We start from the raw sequence: 18595 nt of genomic DNA on the forward strand, positions 1-18595 counted from the left end.
ACAGCACCGACCTCAGGCACCTACCCTACGGGGACGCAGCAGCGGTTAAGCACCAATGAGGCCGAACAAGATTAAGTAGAGTGTCCGACGGAGCACTCTTTACAGCCCTGGAAAGACTCTGGTTTTTGAGAAAAGACTTTTAAACATTTTTAATTCATGGTATTGGTTTAACTGCTTTAATTGGTATTTTAAAAATATCTTTAGACGATCTTTTTACTGAGATTATATTTTTAGAATGCAGCTCTGATTTTTGTTTTCTTAGTAAGTTTTGTATGTTTCCTGAATAAATTACTCCCGTTGTTAAAATATTAAACGAGTATTTTGTGTCTCCCTTGATTACCCAGTTTTTGGCTCTACCTGATTTTAAAAGACCCTTTCCCCTCTCCATAAATTCATTACCCCCTTCTATATGAGCAGTGGACCGTGGCGGTGATCGTAGTTGACGAAGTCTGCATCGCGATCCGAGGCTCATCTGGACGACCTAGAGCGCCTCTCTTGCAAATCGTTTGGCCCGAGCGCGATTGTCGATGACGTGGCCGCAAATGGACATGATGAACGGAGGTTTTCCTTGTGTTTTTCTTAATAATGCTTTCTATGTCTCAGCTATCTTTAACGTTACAGCCACTATCTTTGCGACGCCTCAAGGTGCGTCCACGGAAACGCTACCTGGCGTCTTCGCGCACGACGCTGCTGGCCTCCGCGTGGCCGGAGGATCCTTGCCGAGGCACATGCGCAACGGGCGGATGACTTTTCACCGAACGCGGGACGGATGGTCCGGCCGGACACCGCCGCACGCGACCGTGCCGGGCAGTGTTATGCCCCCGCGCTTGGCGGAGTCAGCGGCTACCCTGTAGGCCGGCGCAGCGGGCATTGAGATAGTCCCACCGAGCCCACCTTAGGCCTCCAAGCTCAGCGCGGCGCCACCAAAGCAACCGAAGGCAGGCGCAGCCGCAGCGGAATCACCCCTACTATCCGAGACGCCTCCATGGACCCATCCGAAACGACCTGCTCATGCACCACACACCATCGAAACAAAATCTCTGCTTAGCAGGCTTGTCGATTAGCATCGTCGGAAGGCTAAAGACAATGTCGATCTAGGCACTTTAAGCCTACGTCTCCATGCCAGTGCTCCTCCCTCAGCTCCCCGGATCCGGCGCCGGAGAGGAGGGTCTCGACGGCTTGGACACGTCTCGAAGATCCCGTTTGTCTCCCCTCCTCACTGTGACAGAAGAGGTCTCTCTCGGCCCTATGTGTAATCTGAAGAAAAAAATGTTAACACAACGCGTCATCGCCCACGGAGGAGCACACAGCCTCTGAAGCCTCAAAAGTTTAAAAGGGGAGTGATTTGTNGTAAAATATGCATAAATAAAAAGAAAGAATGCTAACTAGGTAACATAAGATAAGAATAAACAAGTTTAAATGATTTGTTATTGGTTTTGATCATATTCTAAAGATGTTTGGATTATTCAAAAGTATACAGCTCCCTTTCAGTGTGTTGAGAGCTGTATCCATAAATTCTTTTTTTGCTCAAAGTGCACCAGATTGAGGCTTCAACACTTCAACATTAAAAATAATCTTCCCGGGGGTGTATGCCCCCGGACCCCCCTAGAGGAGGTGAGGTCCACCCCCTAATAAAGCAGGTTAAAATAATTAAATTGCATACATTTTCTTTTCGTAAACATTGAAAACGGGTCCCACAGACCCAAACAGCACACAAAGGTTAATGGTAAGCATATAATAATGTTCAAATGTGCTAAATATATACACTGCAAAAAAACAAAAAAAGAGGAGTAAAAGTAGCTCTCATCCTAAAAAAGGTTGGAGACCCCTGTTATAGAACGATACATTTGACAATTTTAAGCTTGGCCTACCATTTTATTGGAACGATGAGGAACAGGTGGGGCTTGAAAAGGCCCACCTGTTCAAAGTGGGGAATGACAGAAAAAGTTTGAGAACCACTGGTGTATAGTAAATTAAAAAAGACACAATCCACACTCCCCATTTTGCCCAAAGATAAGGTTATCGGAAGCTAATAATGTTATATGTTTCAGTAGTTTAATTTAGATAAACCTTGCCTTATCTTATCTCCAAAGGCTTTGCTTTTATTGCACAACATTCCGTCTTTGAATTACCAGACAATGTTTTACCAGTGTGTACAGCTGGGAAAAATGATTTTGTTTCTTTGAGGTGCTTAAACTGACAAAATATGACAATGAACCTCAAAATTACACTCAAGGTGAAGGTAATTGGATTGAAAATCTTTTCATTTTAATACATTTTCAGTTGCTTAATCTCACTCCTTTAGAAATAAATGACAAGGGAATGATCTGTTTTCACCTTTAACTTTACCGAGTTTGCTCTTATAAAAACACCATAAATACAGAAATGGAAATGTGTCCATGACCTTATATTTCAGTTTTTCTATAGAAAAGCTTATATATTGCATTTGATTATATTGTCAGTAAACCAAACTAAAACGTAATTCTTTCAAATCCCATCCCTTACCTTTAAGCCTGATAATTAAATGAATGATTTTACTCTTTTATGTATTTAAATGCTTTTCTAAAAGACTTCTTGTAGATGTAAAAGGGACAAAAGGTTGGAGGACGTGACATGCATCAGATAAAGGCGAACTCAAAGCTATTGGAGAAAACATGACTTTATTAACATGCGGTGGGTGTTTCAGGTTTAGAGAGTAGCAGAGAAAAGGGGAGGCTGATTGAGTGCTGTGATGGGGGAATGACGGATGTGTGGGAGAGGCAGGGAGCTGGAGAGTGTTTCTTTGTTTCAGTCCCATCCCTCTGCTGTCAAGGCGAATTAAGCCCAGAGTCTCAGAGGAGCCGAGCGACCGGGATCATCGGCCCTGAATGGGTCCGTAAGTGCTGGGTGGAAGTACGCTGAGTTCTCAACCCACCTTGTTTGGGTCTCCTCAGTACGAGGCCTTCAACCATCATCATAACCATAAGAGACAACTGCTCTCAGGCTGTCACAATCTGCAGCCTCTCTTTATCTCACGGGCCTCTGCTCTCTTTGTGATGTGTCGCATTTCCTTGGGTTTAGCTACAGGGACTGATGAACCAAAATGGTCAATGTTAGCCTTTTATTAATTCATAGGCGCTTTCACACCGCAGTACTTTTCCCACAAAGGTTCATGAGAACTCTTTAGTTCTCATGAACTAAGTAGAGATCGCGTTCACACCGGAATAAATTCCTGGGGGAGGATTAGGCAGAGCCATATAATAGAATTAGGCAAATGAAGCCGCTGACGTCACTTCTTCTTCTTCTGCTTTGGGTTTACTGGCAGGCCGCAAACAACTTCACGGCGTATACTGCCACCCGAAGTCCCCGGCCGGAAGTCCCCGGAGTTGGGGACTGGCTTCAGTAGAAGCTGCTGGGACTCCCAGCAGCTTCTGGAGCCTTCCGAGTAAATCGCCAGAAAGCCGACACCTCCTGATCTCCACCGCTCCCATGTTTTCTTTTGTGTTGCCATAAATTAGTCTGCGTTTGTGCGCTGGGCTAATGCTAATGCAAATAATGCTAATGCGAGGATAATAAAATGGCGGCTTCACAAAACTTTTTGGGAGTTTTACGGGGCGTGGTTTGTATTCCGCCCAGCCAATTGACATAGGAACCTTGTTCTCCCACGAAAGTACCTGCTCTCTAGCAGGGAAGGAAAAGGGGGCAAAAAAGGTTCTGATGAACTCATTTTAGTTCCGGCTCTTTTTGGTGTGAACGCGACATTTCGGAACTAAAGTGGGAAAAGTACTGCGGTGTGAATGCGGCTATTGGCTACCAGTCAAATTGTAAAACTCATTAATGTCAGTACTAATGTAAAGTAGGTTCCTTTTTGATGATGTACTTAGGCATACAATAATGACATTTTACCAAATAATTGTTGTGTTTTGTATAAGTATAAATTGACATTTCTATACTTATAAATAGTTGCAAATTGTTACAACTGACTACCTTTTATGTGTCTTACTAGAACGCTTTAATACCACATTTTTCACAAAATACGGTTCAGGGGCTTTGACATCCTGCCAACAATAAATTCCAATGGGAAAAGCAATGGCTTGGCATTAAACTGGTAAAATATCAAGATATTAAATAAATCAGTATTAAAAAAAATCAGTGAAGCTCTGGCATGTGCTAAGGTTACATCAGTAACAGGTGAGCCAACTAATTACCACATCAGTTGCCTCACCCATGTTTACCTCATGAGAGCTTTTAATAAAGCAGAGATTGAACAAAACAGATCATTTTAATTGTCTGCATGACACCCAACGGCCTAATTGCTCTCACAGATTTCTAAAGGGATTTGTTTGACACTTTGAGAAACATGTCTATTTTGTATCTTTCTTGCAGAGATTAAAGAGCCTTTAGTTTCCTTTCAGAGAAAATGTGTTGATTAGCAAGCTTTAACGGTTCTGGCAAGTGGATATTTTTATTAGTAGAGTAGATGCTTTCATGCTAAGCTAACTGGCAACCACTTCATACAAATATTAGACTGGTATTGATCCTCTCATCCAACTCTATGCAAGAAAGGAGTAATATTTGTCCCTTTTAAGGCTGACCAACATCTTAACTCTTAACTAAGCATTCCCAATAGTATCTCAATGATTAAGAAAATAGAATGAATTTACCTCTTCACATATCTTTTAGTAAAAAACCTTTTGAGTGAAAACTTTCAAACAATAAGGTAATACTCCCTGCATAAATAAAGGATACAAAAACATTCTCTGTTTCGTCTACAATGATTTCAAGACAGCTTTTTCAAGTCACTCGCGAACATATTCATGATTATATACTCTCACCCCGACCCTAATCTTTAATGGATCTTGATTGCTTGAAGTTTTGCAGAACTTTCTCTCACATCCTTGTGTATCTTCTCTCTGCAGATGTCGACGAGTGTGCAACTGAATACAACGGTGGCTGCGTCCATGAGTGCATAAACATCCCGGGAAATTACAGGTGCACATGCTTTGATGGCTTCCGCCTGGCACATGACGGGCACAATTGTCTAGGTGAGTGTGTGATGTGTGGGAGTGTGTGTGCATTTAAAACAGCATGTGCATGCTTAAAGGACCTTTTAAATATATGTATATAGATTCTCCGCAGCTGTCTTAATTATGCAGGAAAAAGTTCTTATACAAGGAGCTTTCTTTTTACTTAGACATACAGTACGTGTCGAACTCATTGTGACATAAAACATGAGGTTGCATAAATTCTTCTAACTGAATGTCTAATGTCACATCATGAATGGTAATATATATTCCGGGCTGAATAGAGCTCTAATGAGACCGCTGCTTCCGATATGAGCTCTTTCCTTGTTTCACATACCTGGCTGTCTCAGATTGTGTTTTCACAAAAGAGAAACGGAGACTTTTCCTTTAATAAGTCTGACTAACAGTGGTGAATTTATGAAGAGCTTGACCCTGAGCTGAGAGCCCTGAGTGAGCCGTCAGCCGGCCGTTCTTTCCCATGGTTTAATATTTCACCGGTGTGCCGTTCATATTAACCTCACAGAGAACCTATTACGCTTAAAAGGTTATGAAATGTAGGGGAAAGAAAACACAGATCTTCCTGCTGCTGGGAGTAGCTAAACATAGACATCACCCACCCAGCCCCCCCTCATTCTGTCTTACTCTTTCTCCCCCATTTACCCATCCTGCATTCCTTTGTTTTGTTTTAAATCCCCCAAGCCAGGCCCTGCTGCTCCTCAGAAATCGTCTCCCTTTTGCTAACAACCTCAGCATGATGCATTTCACTCAATATTGAAAGTTTGCTAACCCCTATAGTTGCTGTGAGGTTATAGAGGAAAGTAACCTGCAAAGATTCGCTACAGAGGATTTCACATTCAGGTAAAGTGATGACAGCAGAACTTATCAGCACTTAGCAGTAATTCACTGTGAAGGCGCTTTTACATGCGGGCAACGAAGCCACACAACAATATATTTGGTATCGACCTCATGCGATGCTGGGGATTAAGATCTTTTGATAGATATATTAAACCTGCTCTGACTTGTCGATGTGCTCACGTCTCAGAATCTCTCCTTCTCTCACTCTTTCTGTATTTGTCCCTTCCTCTTCCCTGTCTCTCTCTCTGCCTCTTCCTCGCTCATGCACTTGTATATACTTTGTGTAGCAGGGCTATTTTCCAAGCCATTTAGCAATAGCGTTCAGTTGTGTGCGGATCATTTGCTCTGCCGTGGATCAGCTCCTATCTTGCGTGCAGGTGTGTAATTGCAATATATGGTTGTGTGGCTTCTGCTATTGCATCAGAGTTGCATCCATCGACCCCTTTGATTTAATTTGTCATAGTGAAACGATGACAACGAATGATCTCGTATTCCTGTGAAGATCCAATGTATTATTAAAAGAGTACATCTTTTTTTATCCAAGCGTAGCAAACAAAGGGGTGTAGCTTATATGTAGCTGTCAAGTACAAATCCAACCCTTGCCTTGAGACCTGAAAGGCCTTTAAAGACTTATTTTCTCAAGAATGTAACTCATTCTAATGCCTCCGCTCTGCTCTGCTTAGGAAATAATCCTCAGCACAAACACAAGAGAGGATAGGAAGACGTATAGCCACGGTTTAATGTTAAGGCCCCAGCTTCCTATTCCATGTATAAGCTCCTTTTGGCCCCTGAGAAAAGATTAGTCCCCTTGGCCCTGGAGTGGCGAACCTAAGCAGCTGGTTCCCAGACGAGGTCAGACCCTCAGAGCCCTTATAGACCAGATGTGCCCGAGACTCTAGAGGAGGAGACTTTCACCTGATTCTCAGAAGTTCACAGAGGGGTTTAGATGCTGAGATCTTTAAACTGCTTCTCTTTGTTGTTGTTTCTCCACAACGCGTTAATGATTATGCTTTATTAAATCTGTTTCCTTGCTTTCAGTGCCGTGTAAACTCTCAGTGGTGTCCGTGACTCTCCGCTCTCAGCCCTCTGAGGCTTTTCTTTAGCCAGTAGGTGTTGTGAGTGTGTGTGTGTCAGTGTGTGTGTCAGTGTGTGTGTCAGTGTGTGTGTGTGAGACTGTCAGCTCAGGGACACGAGTTAGACCAATGCATGCTCATCCCTGTCAATGTCTTCTTTGTTGGCACGCTGCCGCACGCTGCAGCACGTGCCACACGGCTCCTTGTAATTGAATGTGTTGGCAGCATAATGACATTGGGCGGTGGCAGAAGGCGGCGGAGCGTGAAGCAGAACGCCGGTTTCTGAGGTCTCTCTCCTCTGACTGCCCTAAACCCCACAAAGATGTCAGGAAGTCAGCAAGGTGGAAGCAATGCAATACCACAGCACAGTGCTCCTGTCTGTGCGAAGTGAGATGTCACTCACTGTATAATTTACCGCACAGGGAGCTATTGTACCCTCTCAAATCTCCCACTGAACAGAGGAGCCGAAGCATATAAGAGCTTGATTACATCTTTTATAAATGTCATTACTATTATCTCGCAGAGGTAAGGGATGGATGGTATTTAATCACCACACCTCTTTCATGGCGAGGCTGTAAAGGATTTTTTAGAGTCTTAGGAAAAACAGAGGAATCAATGTCAATTTAATTCAAAACACACATCCTCTTTAGAATGAAAACCAGATGCAGGAAGGCGATTAGTTCCCCACTGTAGCACCACCGTCCCCACATTTATGACCTACATGTTTTGGTTGAGGTCCTGCAGAAACCCAAATCCCCTCTTATCATTGCTAGTTCGTTAAAATCTCTGAAGTAGCTTAATATCATAAGCATCTGGACAAATACTTCCTTTCTTTGCAACCACAAATCACAACATTTGAGTCTATGCGGAACTAAAACACGCAGATGAAGATACTTTCTTATCCTGCCATAAAGTGGAAATGCCACAATCGCATGCAGCCTGAGAGTGACTCAGTGGGGGAAATAAAAGCAGTCATGAAATAAACATTACAGATGTTCAACAGAGCGCTTCCATACCGCAATGGATACGCTTTTGTCATTTCCTATTTACCTAAATAAATCATGCACTGTTCAGTTAGTCATATATGTCGCTTCCTGTTGCCAGAGAACATATCTTGGGGTCTTGGGCTTCACACACAGCTTACCAGGCCATGTTCTTTTGATTTGTATTGATTTAGTAGCGCTCAATTCCCCGTGCAATCTATAGGGAAATGAATGCCCTTTTACTTTAACCTTCCCCAAAGACATAACATAATCTATAACAAAAAAGCAATGCCATTACAGCTTTGAAATGGGCTTTTAAAGAACAGCTTTGAAGTAGCAACTCAGAAAAGGTCACGTTGGTTAACACTGTTTGGTGCTACTGGCTTTAAATGAATAGTGATTTTTTTTTTGTATGGAAAATGTCCCTTAGACTATTTTCGATAGAAAGACTCCATATGTCTTAGCCATAGCCTGGCCGGTCTGGTATCTCTGCTGTTGTAATCCTTTGGGATCATATTGCAAGGTTGGCTAATCAAACAGGAGGCTTCAGATTGATGTATTATTGACCTGGTACTGATGGGAAAAAGTAGTCATCAAAGAGCGTCACACTGATTCGCTGCACAGCCTTTGCTGCGCTCTTAAATGCATTTCTTCTAACCGTGTTGGCTACTCTTCTGAGGCGCTGATGATAACATCCTCACTCTTCACTTGTGCAGAAAATATTTGGTACTAGTCTGGGAGATGTGCTCTCAAACCCCACCTTGAACTCCTGGATATGTCGGATAGAGTCAGGAGGGAAGTGATGATCTGGTTAACCCCGCTCCCATCATCCCCAGAGGAGCTCAGGATGGCTCTCACACTGCTGGGGCTCAGCACTAACCCTCCTCACTTTCTCGCTGCAGATGCAAATACCCCGCTGTCTCCCAGTTAACAGTCACTTTACTTTTGTTGTGACATGCACAGATCGAGTTTGGACAAGAGAGTGTCTCCACAGTTCGCAGGAGAGGAGCTGGAGTGATGAGTTAAAGGGTGGATTTGAGATTGGTGCATTAGCTGGCTCCTGAAGAGTATATCAACACTCTCTCTCAATCTTCTCTCAGGATTGTTCAGTCCCATCCACCATGAAATGAACAATTCCAGCAGAGCTCACTGGCAGGGCTTTGAGGGAAACGCAAGCCTGAGATTGGGTTTAGGGATGAAGCAGACTGGGAACCGTCAGACGTCAGCGCAGGGCCTCTCGTCTCCTTGGCATAAGGCTGTCCACCCAAACACTTATCCTGGGGTTTTGTTTTTAAAATACTTCCAGACTTGTTTTGGAGGAACAGAGAATTACCATTTAGCATGATTTTAGCTCTTAGTTTTTCTCTACGAAAGAACTCAGCGAGAGAATGTAGAAATCAAAGCTTGTGCTTATTTACCAAAACGGTAACCTGGGAGATGGGCCTGAAGTCGTACGAGTCTGAGTTTAATCAAAGCTAAATTAGTTTTGTTTATGTAATGGCATACAAAATCACCCATACCTGCTGGTGTTAGAAATGAAACACTTCAGTGATTGTACTGGTGTTTACTAAGCAGATGTGAATCACTTAGCTGTATTAGACACAGGCACAAAGGAAGTCCTGGAACTAATAAATTGTTCAAAGCTAAATACTGTGTCCTAATGCATCAACTTTAACTTTGAAATAGTCACCCACACATCTTTGATTGAAGAGAGTGTGTGTGTTCTGCAGATGAAAGATCAGGACTTCCTGCAACATATTACTTTATACAACCTCAGCTGACAGACCGAGGCTAAATGTTTGTTAACACAAAGTCAGTTTCTGCGTCTGTCTATAAACTCAATCACCTCTCAGGCCGGGTTCAAACTTGGCTCGTTGACTACTTTTCATTCAAGTGTGTGAAGAAATATGCCGTGCCATTTAGCTCCAGAAGAAACACAGAAAAATAGGAAATCCTGTAATCCTCTATGAAGTAAGAAAGGATCTTGTTTAATTTAAACTGGCTGTGTTTGTGCCACTCATTCCTCACTGTTCATCTACGAGAGACGCAGGGTCGTCTCCTGTAGTCCGCCAGCTGTTTTGCTGCCTGTCTCCGCACATGGCTCCGATTTGCTGCCTTATTAAAGAGTGTGTGCCTCTTTAACTCCTGTAAATGAAATGCCCAAAGAGGCCAGGGTCCGTCCACTCACCTCCTTGTCTCTGGCCTGTCTAGACCACAGAGACGGTTCTGTCTGATCCACACAGAAGCCGAGCAGTGGGATAGATGCATGGACTGCTTTTATGACGGACAGCAGTAGTTTTTCATTTTCCCCTGGGCAAAAAATAAACTCTGGGTCAGCAATAAATGCCCCGTGCTTGTTGAAAAAAAAGGAGAGTAAAAGAGTTGAATGTTTCTCCAAAATAAGGGTTCAGGTTTCTGTAGGCAACCGCGGTGTTTACACGCCTTTAAAGCTAGCGCGAGGCCAAATGTTATATATACAGTGGAGGCTATCTGAGAAACCAGCGGACATGGCCTCCGCAAACACAACCAATCTCTTAATCTCTCTCCGTTTGAACCTTCCTTTTCCCTTCAACTCCCCGAGTAAAGCAGAGATAGAGCAGAGACAAGTCTCATTTTTCAGAAGTGAGGCAGCCCTTTTAACTTGATTACATTTTTTCCCCCGTCCTCCCTAGAGAATTTTTAAGAAATGTTTTAAGTCCAAATAACATGAGCACTTCTCTTGGCCATGCCAGAACCCCTTTCCGCTTGGAAATATTTGCTTTGGACGCCAGCCTTGCCCAGCACACAACACAGGCAATTATGGGAGCTATTTAAAGAGTGAGATCTACTGACAGACGACGCCTCATTTGGAGGGATGAAGGAATCAGGAAATGAAAACTTAATTGATGCGCTGAGGGTTTGGAAAGAGAATTCCCCTTAGGCCCTCTGAGGCTGGTTGCATTTCTCCTGGGCAGTTTTCCTGCACGAGCCGAGGACTTTTAGATTTGCGTAGCCTTTACATGTTTGAATCTATGGGGTTTTGCGTGTGTGAAAGAGAGAGAAAGGGACTTTATGTGTGTTTGAGGATGGTTTTCCCGTATGAGTTGTGGAGTTAGGGTTTCTGCTGCCTGCTAACAGTTTATCTGTAAAGGTGCAGCTGTAGGTTGTTGGCAGCTTTCATCAGCTCAAAGGTCTTCCCTCTGCTGCTGCCACTTTCATGATTTGGAGATGAGACCCGGCGGTCAACACCAAGGCAGCCACACAGCTGAATGAAAGCATGCCCGGCTATTTTTCCCTAAACTTTCCTCCCTTTACTCTGGCTGAAAGTGTTAACTTTACGGAGAATGCACTGGTTCTCCTGGCTCCAGAGTGACACTTTCTCTACGACCTCACTTGACATGACGTGTAGTTTTTAGAGGAACGAGAGAGATTTGCTGATGAAATGTGAGAACATGACAGCAAATTTGGCAAGCTGATGAAGTGAGTGTTACCTGCTGCCACTGACCTACTTATCAACCCAGAGGTGTCTTCGTGCCAGGTGCCAGTCTATGAGCACAGTCTCCGTGTGTTTCTGCATTTTTTGAATCCACAAAGAAGACAGAGTGAAGTTTAATTTATAACTCTGCCTGGCTGAGAATTCCCCAGAAAGGAAACTTAATCTCGAGGCCTTCTCATACTGGACAAATAGACAGTAAATTAGTTTTGCATGACGCTTTATTAAAAAAAGCCTTGTGTATACAGCAGATTATTGATGTATTGAGCAGAGGGATGGATAAGGTTCCAGTGCTGTCGGTAGTAAAGGACAGAGCCCAAGTCTCAGGGGGAAGAGTCACCTCCTGAGTTTCACTGCAGTCACGCACAGGGACGGCCCGGACGCTGAGCTCTGCAGCGTGCCAGACAAATAAAAGCACCAAAAAACATTCATTGTGCAAATCTTTCATGTTGAATATAAACAAATATATCAAAAGATTTATAGATGTTCCACTGGTGCTCATTTGTCGAGTCACACAAAGACTTGATGGAAAAAATGTTTTTGTTCCAGCTGGAAGTGCACAATTCATTATGGGTGGAAATGAAGTCGGCAACTCTCATTTGTGGTCAGTTTCCCTTTCGTGCCCCGTGGCAGCACGAGGCCTCAGACGACACCTTTGTAAATGCTCCGTCTTTGTATGCACTTGAGGTGGATTCCCAGGGTTGCTCGTTACTACCCCCGTGCTCCCCCCCGCCTCATGTCTCTCTCCTCTTTCCATCTCTACATTTCCACTCGCCCCCTTCCTCCCCCTTCCTCCCTCTTCCTGCATTCCTCCCGTCACGGGGCTGACAGACACTCGTCATCAGCAGGTACTCTGGCCCAGGTGGATCAGGTTTCCCACTTGCCAGGAGATTGTGCTGCGTGTGCATTTGTATGGCTTAGTGCTGCACACTTGGAGGTTTTCAGTGCAACTCTGTGTGCTGCCATGTCAGATAACCATTAAGACAGACAGGGCCTCCTCAAACAGCTTAAGACAAGCTCTCTTCGGCTTTTCATGATTTCCAAATGCTTTTTGTGCCTTGTGTTTTCCTTTATTTATGACATTTGCACTCAAAATACAACTTATGTGGTTGTTTTCCCATTTAGTTATTTCAGTCAGTAATTATTTTATAATTTTATAAAGATTTTTAAAACGGAATTTATTTAATTTTTTTTTTAATCAAAGATCGTGAATTTGAAACTAAATGTTTTAGTCCTAAATAGTACTAGGGCCTTTTTTTCTGTTTCAAACCAGACAAGTCTTTATAGTAAGTACATACAAGTAGTTAAAACGTGTTGTAAAATTGTACTTCATCATGCACCACTTCAATTCATATAAAATATAATTGTAAAATCCCCCCTCAAAGACCTTTTTTAAATGTCATTCAAGTACTTGATTGATAACACTCACCTCCTCTTAAGTAACATCAGTGCAGGACTTTAACTTGTTCTTGAATATGTTTGTATTGCTTTTACTTTTTACTGCTCTTTTTACTAACTTATTATGCTTGTGTGTGTTCCTACCAGCTCTGTTTGATTATGATCTACTGCTTCATGTCCATTAAACGGGACATATTTTTATTCCAGACAACCTCCAGACAAACGGTATTCTGTGTAGTGTTTGTTCTGTTTCAAAGTGATCTTATTAATTGTGTTGTGTGCGTCTGTCTCCTGGCAGATGTGGATGAGTGCTCAGATGGTAACGGCGGATGCCAGCAGATTTGTGTCAACATGATGGGCAGCTACGAGTGCCGCTGCAGAGAAGGATTCCTCCTGAGTGACAACCAGCATACCTGCATCCAAAGGCCTAAAGGTAAGTCACGCAGACACAGACACAGACAGACACACACACGCAGACTCAGACACACACACACACACACACACACACACACACACACACACACACACACACACACACACACACACACTGATACATTGATGCTTTATGGATAATGGCAGTACATTTAGCTGCTTTGGCTCAAAGATAATTATTCCAACTAACTTTTGGATCATTATTGCAGTTATATATGTATGTATAATGCATGTTTACAGTACAAGGCATTTTGAATAGTGTGATGAGCTGTGCAGATTTAAACTGAGAATGGGATCGGCCCTAACAGGCCTAAATGGAAAGTGAGCAAAGCTAGGTGTCTCCAGTCTGAGAGGGAAGGAAAAAAACGGGGATAAATCTCTTTTTGTTTTGCTCCCACCCTTTCAAATTGAACCAATCTAGAGCTTGGCAGCATTTTAAGGTATTGGTGGTATGAGAATGGCCTTCGGGGGACTGTGAGCAGAGAAAACAATTAAAGGTGTAGCCTGGGGCAGACACTCCTCTTGTTTATAGAGCATTCCTTTGGGATGGAGACGTGACAGGAGCAGAGCCAACCTGCTCTGAGGCAACAGGAGCGCTGCAGACAAAACATTTATCACGTCATAGCTGTATAAAAAGCCAAGCAAGCTGTCAGGAAAACATCTCTTTTATGCATGTTATCTTGTAGCAGACAATGTAGAGTTTTACAAGTCTGTGAAACAACAGTACAGTGGTTGTAGTTTGTAAAAGATCCACTCGTTTGTTTCAATCTTGTTTTTGTCACGTATAACATCTGTTTCTCAGCTTTGCTAGATTTGTTTTGCTGAAAAATATATTATTGAGAAGTAGCGCTCTATATTTGCTGTATGTATTGTCAAAATATGGTAATGTGAATGTTCCTAGTTTCCGCCTTTTCACTTCTAGGGCCAAATACATTTTTGATTCGTCTTCTGAGAAATATTTTCCTGATGAATCTTATCATTATGATGTACACACTTAAGGCCAACCTGCGCCAAATTAGACTATTATCAGTTAAACTAGCGTACTTTTCCATATTTGAAAGAGGATATAAGAATTTCTGATGAACCTGATTGTGGTTCCAGTAGTGTTTAGGATTCAGGCCTCTGGGCGGGTGTTTCCAATGGTAACGGTTGACTGACAGCGAGAGCTTGCGTTGCTAGGAGAAGCGTTGTTCATTTCCGTGGTGAGCTACTGAAAGCGTTTCAAAACTCTAGAAAACGTCAAAAAATAATCTCCTTTATTTACAGCCCACTTAGCATTAGCTACCTCTTCGCTAACTTTGAGTGATTTAAGCCATCTGTCCCATTTTAGAACAAATTAAACAAGGCTAACTAGCTAACTGGTGGCTAAATAACTATATTAGCTAGCAGCAAATGTAGGTGTCCTAGTTTGCTAATGTTAGCACTGCATCCTCACTAAAGGTTACTTTTTCTTCTACATTGTTTCAACACCTGCTGAGTCATCTGAAGCTTGTGCACACAGTTTGACACAAATACAAGGATGGGATACTAGATCTTGTTAGCTGTCTCTATTTGTGGGTATAGCAAAATATGAGACTGTCGAAACTCACAGCACTGGGAAACAAATGTTCGTACATTGAAACACATAACTCAAATCCCTTATCACCAAAAATGTTCTCCCGCTGGAATAAACTAATGTAAGTGGCACTATCACTGAAGAACAAGACATTAATCACACCTTTTAACCTTTTGTGATATTGCTAAATTGACCAAATAAGGCACAACGGACCCAGTAGGCTTACCACTGATTTCTTAGCAAATATGAAATGTACTCTCAGATGTACCTTGAAAGCACACACATCTTGCTGCTAGAGATTTAGTTCATCTGGATTTAGACTCCAAAGCATAATACCCCTGATTTTGTTCCTGTGCGGTTATTTGTTGTGCGGTTGCTCTGCTTGTTGTTTGTCACACTGTAGCATAGCATGACCTGCCTTTGTACTTTGTTCAGTAGATTTCTCAATAGATCACAAAGCAACATTTAGCAACATCATAGAAAAGGAACAGCTGCTATCACTAGCTCAAAATACATTTATTCAAGGAGTAATCACCCAGCTGTCTAAAGATTCCTCGGCTCTGCTGGTTCAGGACCGGACTGTTTTGTAGATTTTTTTGGTTACTGGGTTTTGCAGGACTTGTCACTAATAAAGCCTGACAGCATTTACAATGAGTTTGTCTTCATCTCTTCCCTCCTCTTTTGTAAGATAACTGGCCGTGCTGGGAGTCATTAGACTGTGATGCTCCTCAATCCCCCCGGACTGAGAATCTTGAAAGTCTGGTGTATGAGATCAGTCTGGCCTAGTGAACTGTCAATGTTTACATTTCATAAACGCAGTGTTATTTGACTGGAGTGAAAAGCTGTATCATGTGTTTCAAAGCACTACTATCTGTCACAGGAGCAGACTGTGAGCCTACACTTCCTCTCTTTCTTGATAAATGCCCTCACATCCTGTTAATCTTCCATTTTCATATTAAATGTGTCTTTATTGCTTCCAGATGAGACCCATTTGGATGAAGAGATTAAAGCTGCCGTAAATCTACAAATTTCCTTCACTCATCAGATAGCCTCTCTGTCATTGTTTCATTACTTTTGAGAGAGACTGACAGAACAACTACTCATCTGCTTATTATTACTGCTCTTATTGCAACAATGTGTGTGTGAGGGAAACTGGAAGTAGTGAGGAAGCGGCTCGCTCAAGTTATTGGACTATAACCCTGCAGAACTGCTGTAAATATCACTTTCCTTGCTTACTGAAAACAGTATGTACAATTGGCTCGGGGAGAAAAAATATCAGTGAGAAAAATGAAAACTGATCTCATCTCCCAGCCAAGTCAGCTTAAATGTAACTCTCCATTTGTTCTGCAAAGGCTCCTCTTAAAGAGCAAAGCCTGGGGTGCAGTTTGCTCATGAGCTTTATTGTTCTCATTAAAAAGACATCAGCTTTCCGTTTCTTTCATTAATGGGTCAGGTGTTCCCTGGGCAACTTCTGCAAGTCTTCCTAGGGATGGTGGAGGGCCGGTCACTGCAGCGAACACTCTTTTCCCCTGCTGGTAGAAACCCTTGTTAGCAGGGAGTCTGTGCCAATTAGGCAGCGGGGGTCTGCCAGCCTCTCAGCTAATGACACGGCTGCTGCTGGCCTGTCTCTTATTAGACCTGCCCCTGCCCCCCTGAGCAGGAATAACACTGGCCAAATGAAGGCTCCTTCGTCTAGCCGGCCAACAGTTCATTTATTCTCCCCAAACATTTCTCCCAGTCAAGAAAAGAAAAGCCTGTGAAAGGCCAGCCAAGGTGCTCTGTGGTTGATAGGAATGCCATTAAGGTCAATAAAGGTTCCACTGCTTTGCGTTTGATTTATTGTTTCTTTTATATGCAGGGATAACAGGGACGTACTATATGTGCTTGAGACGGGATCCAGCACATTGGAATTCTTGAATCCCAGCTTCAGTCAACCCACACATCCATAATTTAAGTCCTGTACGTTTCTGAATATCCGGTAGGGCAATTACCTTAAGTGTGCACTGATGGGCTGTTGTGCGAGTCACATTTTATTACTTTTGGATTCAGTCCTTTTGTCTTCATCTCTAATAAATAAAATACTATGATTATATGACTTGAAATGTGCTGTAATTCTGCAGAATCAATTTGTTAGACAATACATATGGTGAACTAGCACATAAGAGGTACAGCTTTTAACAAGAAGGTTATTCATCTGGATCTAGCTTCCTGTTACTTTACCAATCAATACAGCGTAAGTGTGCCTGGCATTGTGTGGAAAGCTGTTGAATATCAGCAAACAAGTTCACACCAGCATGTCTGTTTCAGCGTTTGAAGTGCATCGCAGGGAAAACCTGGGTTATAAAAGCCCCTGAGGTTTTACTGTCACCATTCGCTGCTGGAACAATTTGTTGATAGGCGACTGCACTCAAGTCTTCAAAGGGCACAGCCACGGACGGACATACTGTTTCTATAACATCAAGCAGGTTTGCAGTTAAGGGAGTCTATTGTGTATATGCCACTTTTTTAAATGGAAAAGTGTGGGCTGCAAAACCAGGATAATCTGTTTAATGTTCAAATGATGGTTGAGAAAAAAGCAGCATACTTGTTTTCTTTATAGAATATTTTTTGATCAGATGCTTGAATGTTAATAAAGCAGTGCTCTTTTTCTCTACAATAGGCCTTGTCTCTCTAGTAAATGTTCACTTGTCAATGGAAGCTCTTCCTGTGTTTACAATTTCCATTAGTTTCCCAAAGTGGTTGTTACCCCCTTGTGCAGCAAATCTCTTCTGGCTGTCTCTTTTTCAAAAACAAATATGAACACAATGAACATGATGGAACAACATAATCATACACAAACACACAACTGAGTGATTTTCAATGTAATCCTGCTGGAGGCATCATTGTACAGGTTCTGTTCTGACATTTAGACGCAGATGGTGGCATGTTGTTTTCAGGACAAGTGTTTTCTTGGCTGGCCAGAACTGCAGCAGCCCAAGGATTTCTCCAATAAATGTGATACAAACACCAAATAAAGGTTCACATCATATTCTCTGGAGGTTTAGCTCTCTAGCCGTCACTTTCTTCCTTCATGAATTCAGACAACGGGTCATTGAACCTTGTATTATCGATGTTTGTTGTTATTGTAAACATATAAGAGAAACGACTTTCTTAGACTTAGAGCATGTAAAAGCCAGATTCCATCATTCAAAAGAAGCAGTGTTTAATACTTGAAATATCTTTATTTTTATTCGCATAAAGACGTTTTATGGGTTTAATGTATCTTCATGTCTTGTGCTGTTTAGATATCCCACTGAGCAGGAGCCGACACGGTTCTTACATGTTCCCCTTGTGGTTCTCAGCAGGCTTGCCTGCCTGTCTGTGCATTGGCCACAGAACTGTTTTTACAAGTGCAGAAGTCACTGCTCCATTGCTCTGCAGCCCAACCGTATAACCAGGCTCTTTTCCTATTCTAGGGAAGTGGAGCGAAGGGAACGCCTCGTGCTCCTATTGCTACCGATTAAGCCTCTTCAGTCATTCTGGCAGCAGACGAAGAAATATGGGACACTTTTCTGTCCCTCTTGACTTTCAATGTACAGCCCCCATTTGCCCCCCCCTCCCCCATGTCTTTTTCCTACATTATCTTCCCTCATCCTCCCTCTTCTTCCAGACTTTACGAAGAACCCGTGTCCCCACCCCTGTTTCCCCCAACCTTGAACAAATATACATCGGTGGCTTGGGCTTTTGCAAATGTTGGCTGCCTTGCCATTGAATTCTCCACACCTCATTTGAGACGGGCATCCCTTTTGCTCGTGGGTTTGTTGAAGGCCATCTCTAAGCGGGCC

The 18595-nt window shown here is 42.8% G+C and overlaps 1 protein-coding gene across 3 annotated transcripts in view; it reads left to right on the forward strand.

Annotated features, from left to right (window-relative positions):
* LOC104942565 (signal peptide, CUB domain, EGF-like 3) overlaps nucleotides 1–18595 on the forward strand; it is a 78972-nt gene that overhangs the window by 25350 nt on the left and 35027 nt on the right. For all 3 annotated transcript variants that reach the window (XM_010767806.1, XM_010767807.1, XM_010767808.1), the window contains exons 3-4: nucleotides 4899–5024; nucleotides 13083–13217. In XM_010767806.1, the coding sequence (XP_010766108.1) occupies nucleotides 4899–5024; nucleotides 13083–13217 (261 nt within the window). The remainder of the gene's footprint in view (nucleotides 1–4898; nucleotides 5025–13082; nucleotides 13218–18595) is intronic.

The sequence above is a fragment of the Notothenia coriiceps genome, unplaced genomic scaffold (genome assembly GCF_000735185.1).
Source record: "Notothenia coriiceps isolate Sejong01 unplaced genomic scaffold, NC01 NC01_scaffold00004795, whole genome shotgun sequence".
In the NCBI taxonomy this organism is placed as follows: Eukaryota; Metazoa; Chordata; class Actinopteri; order Perciformes; family Nototheniidae; genus Notothenia; species Notothenia coriiceps.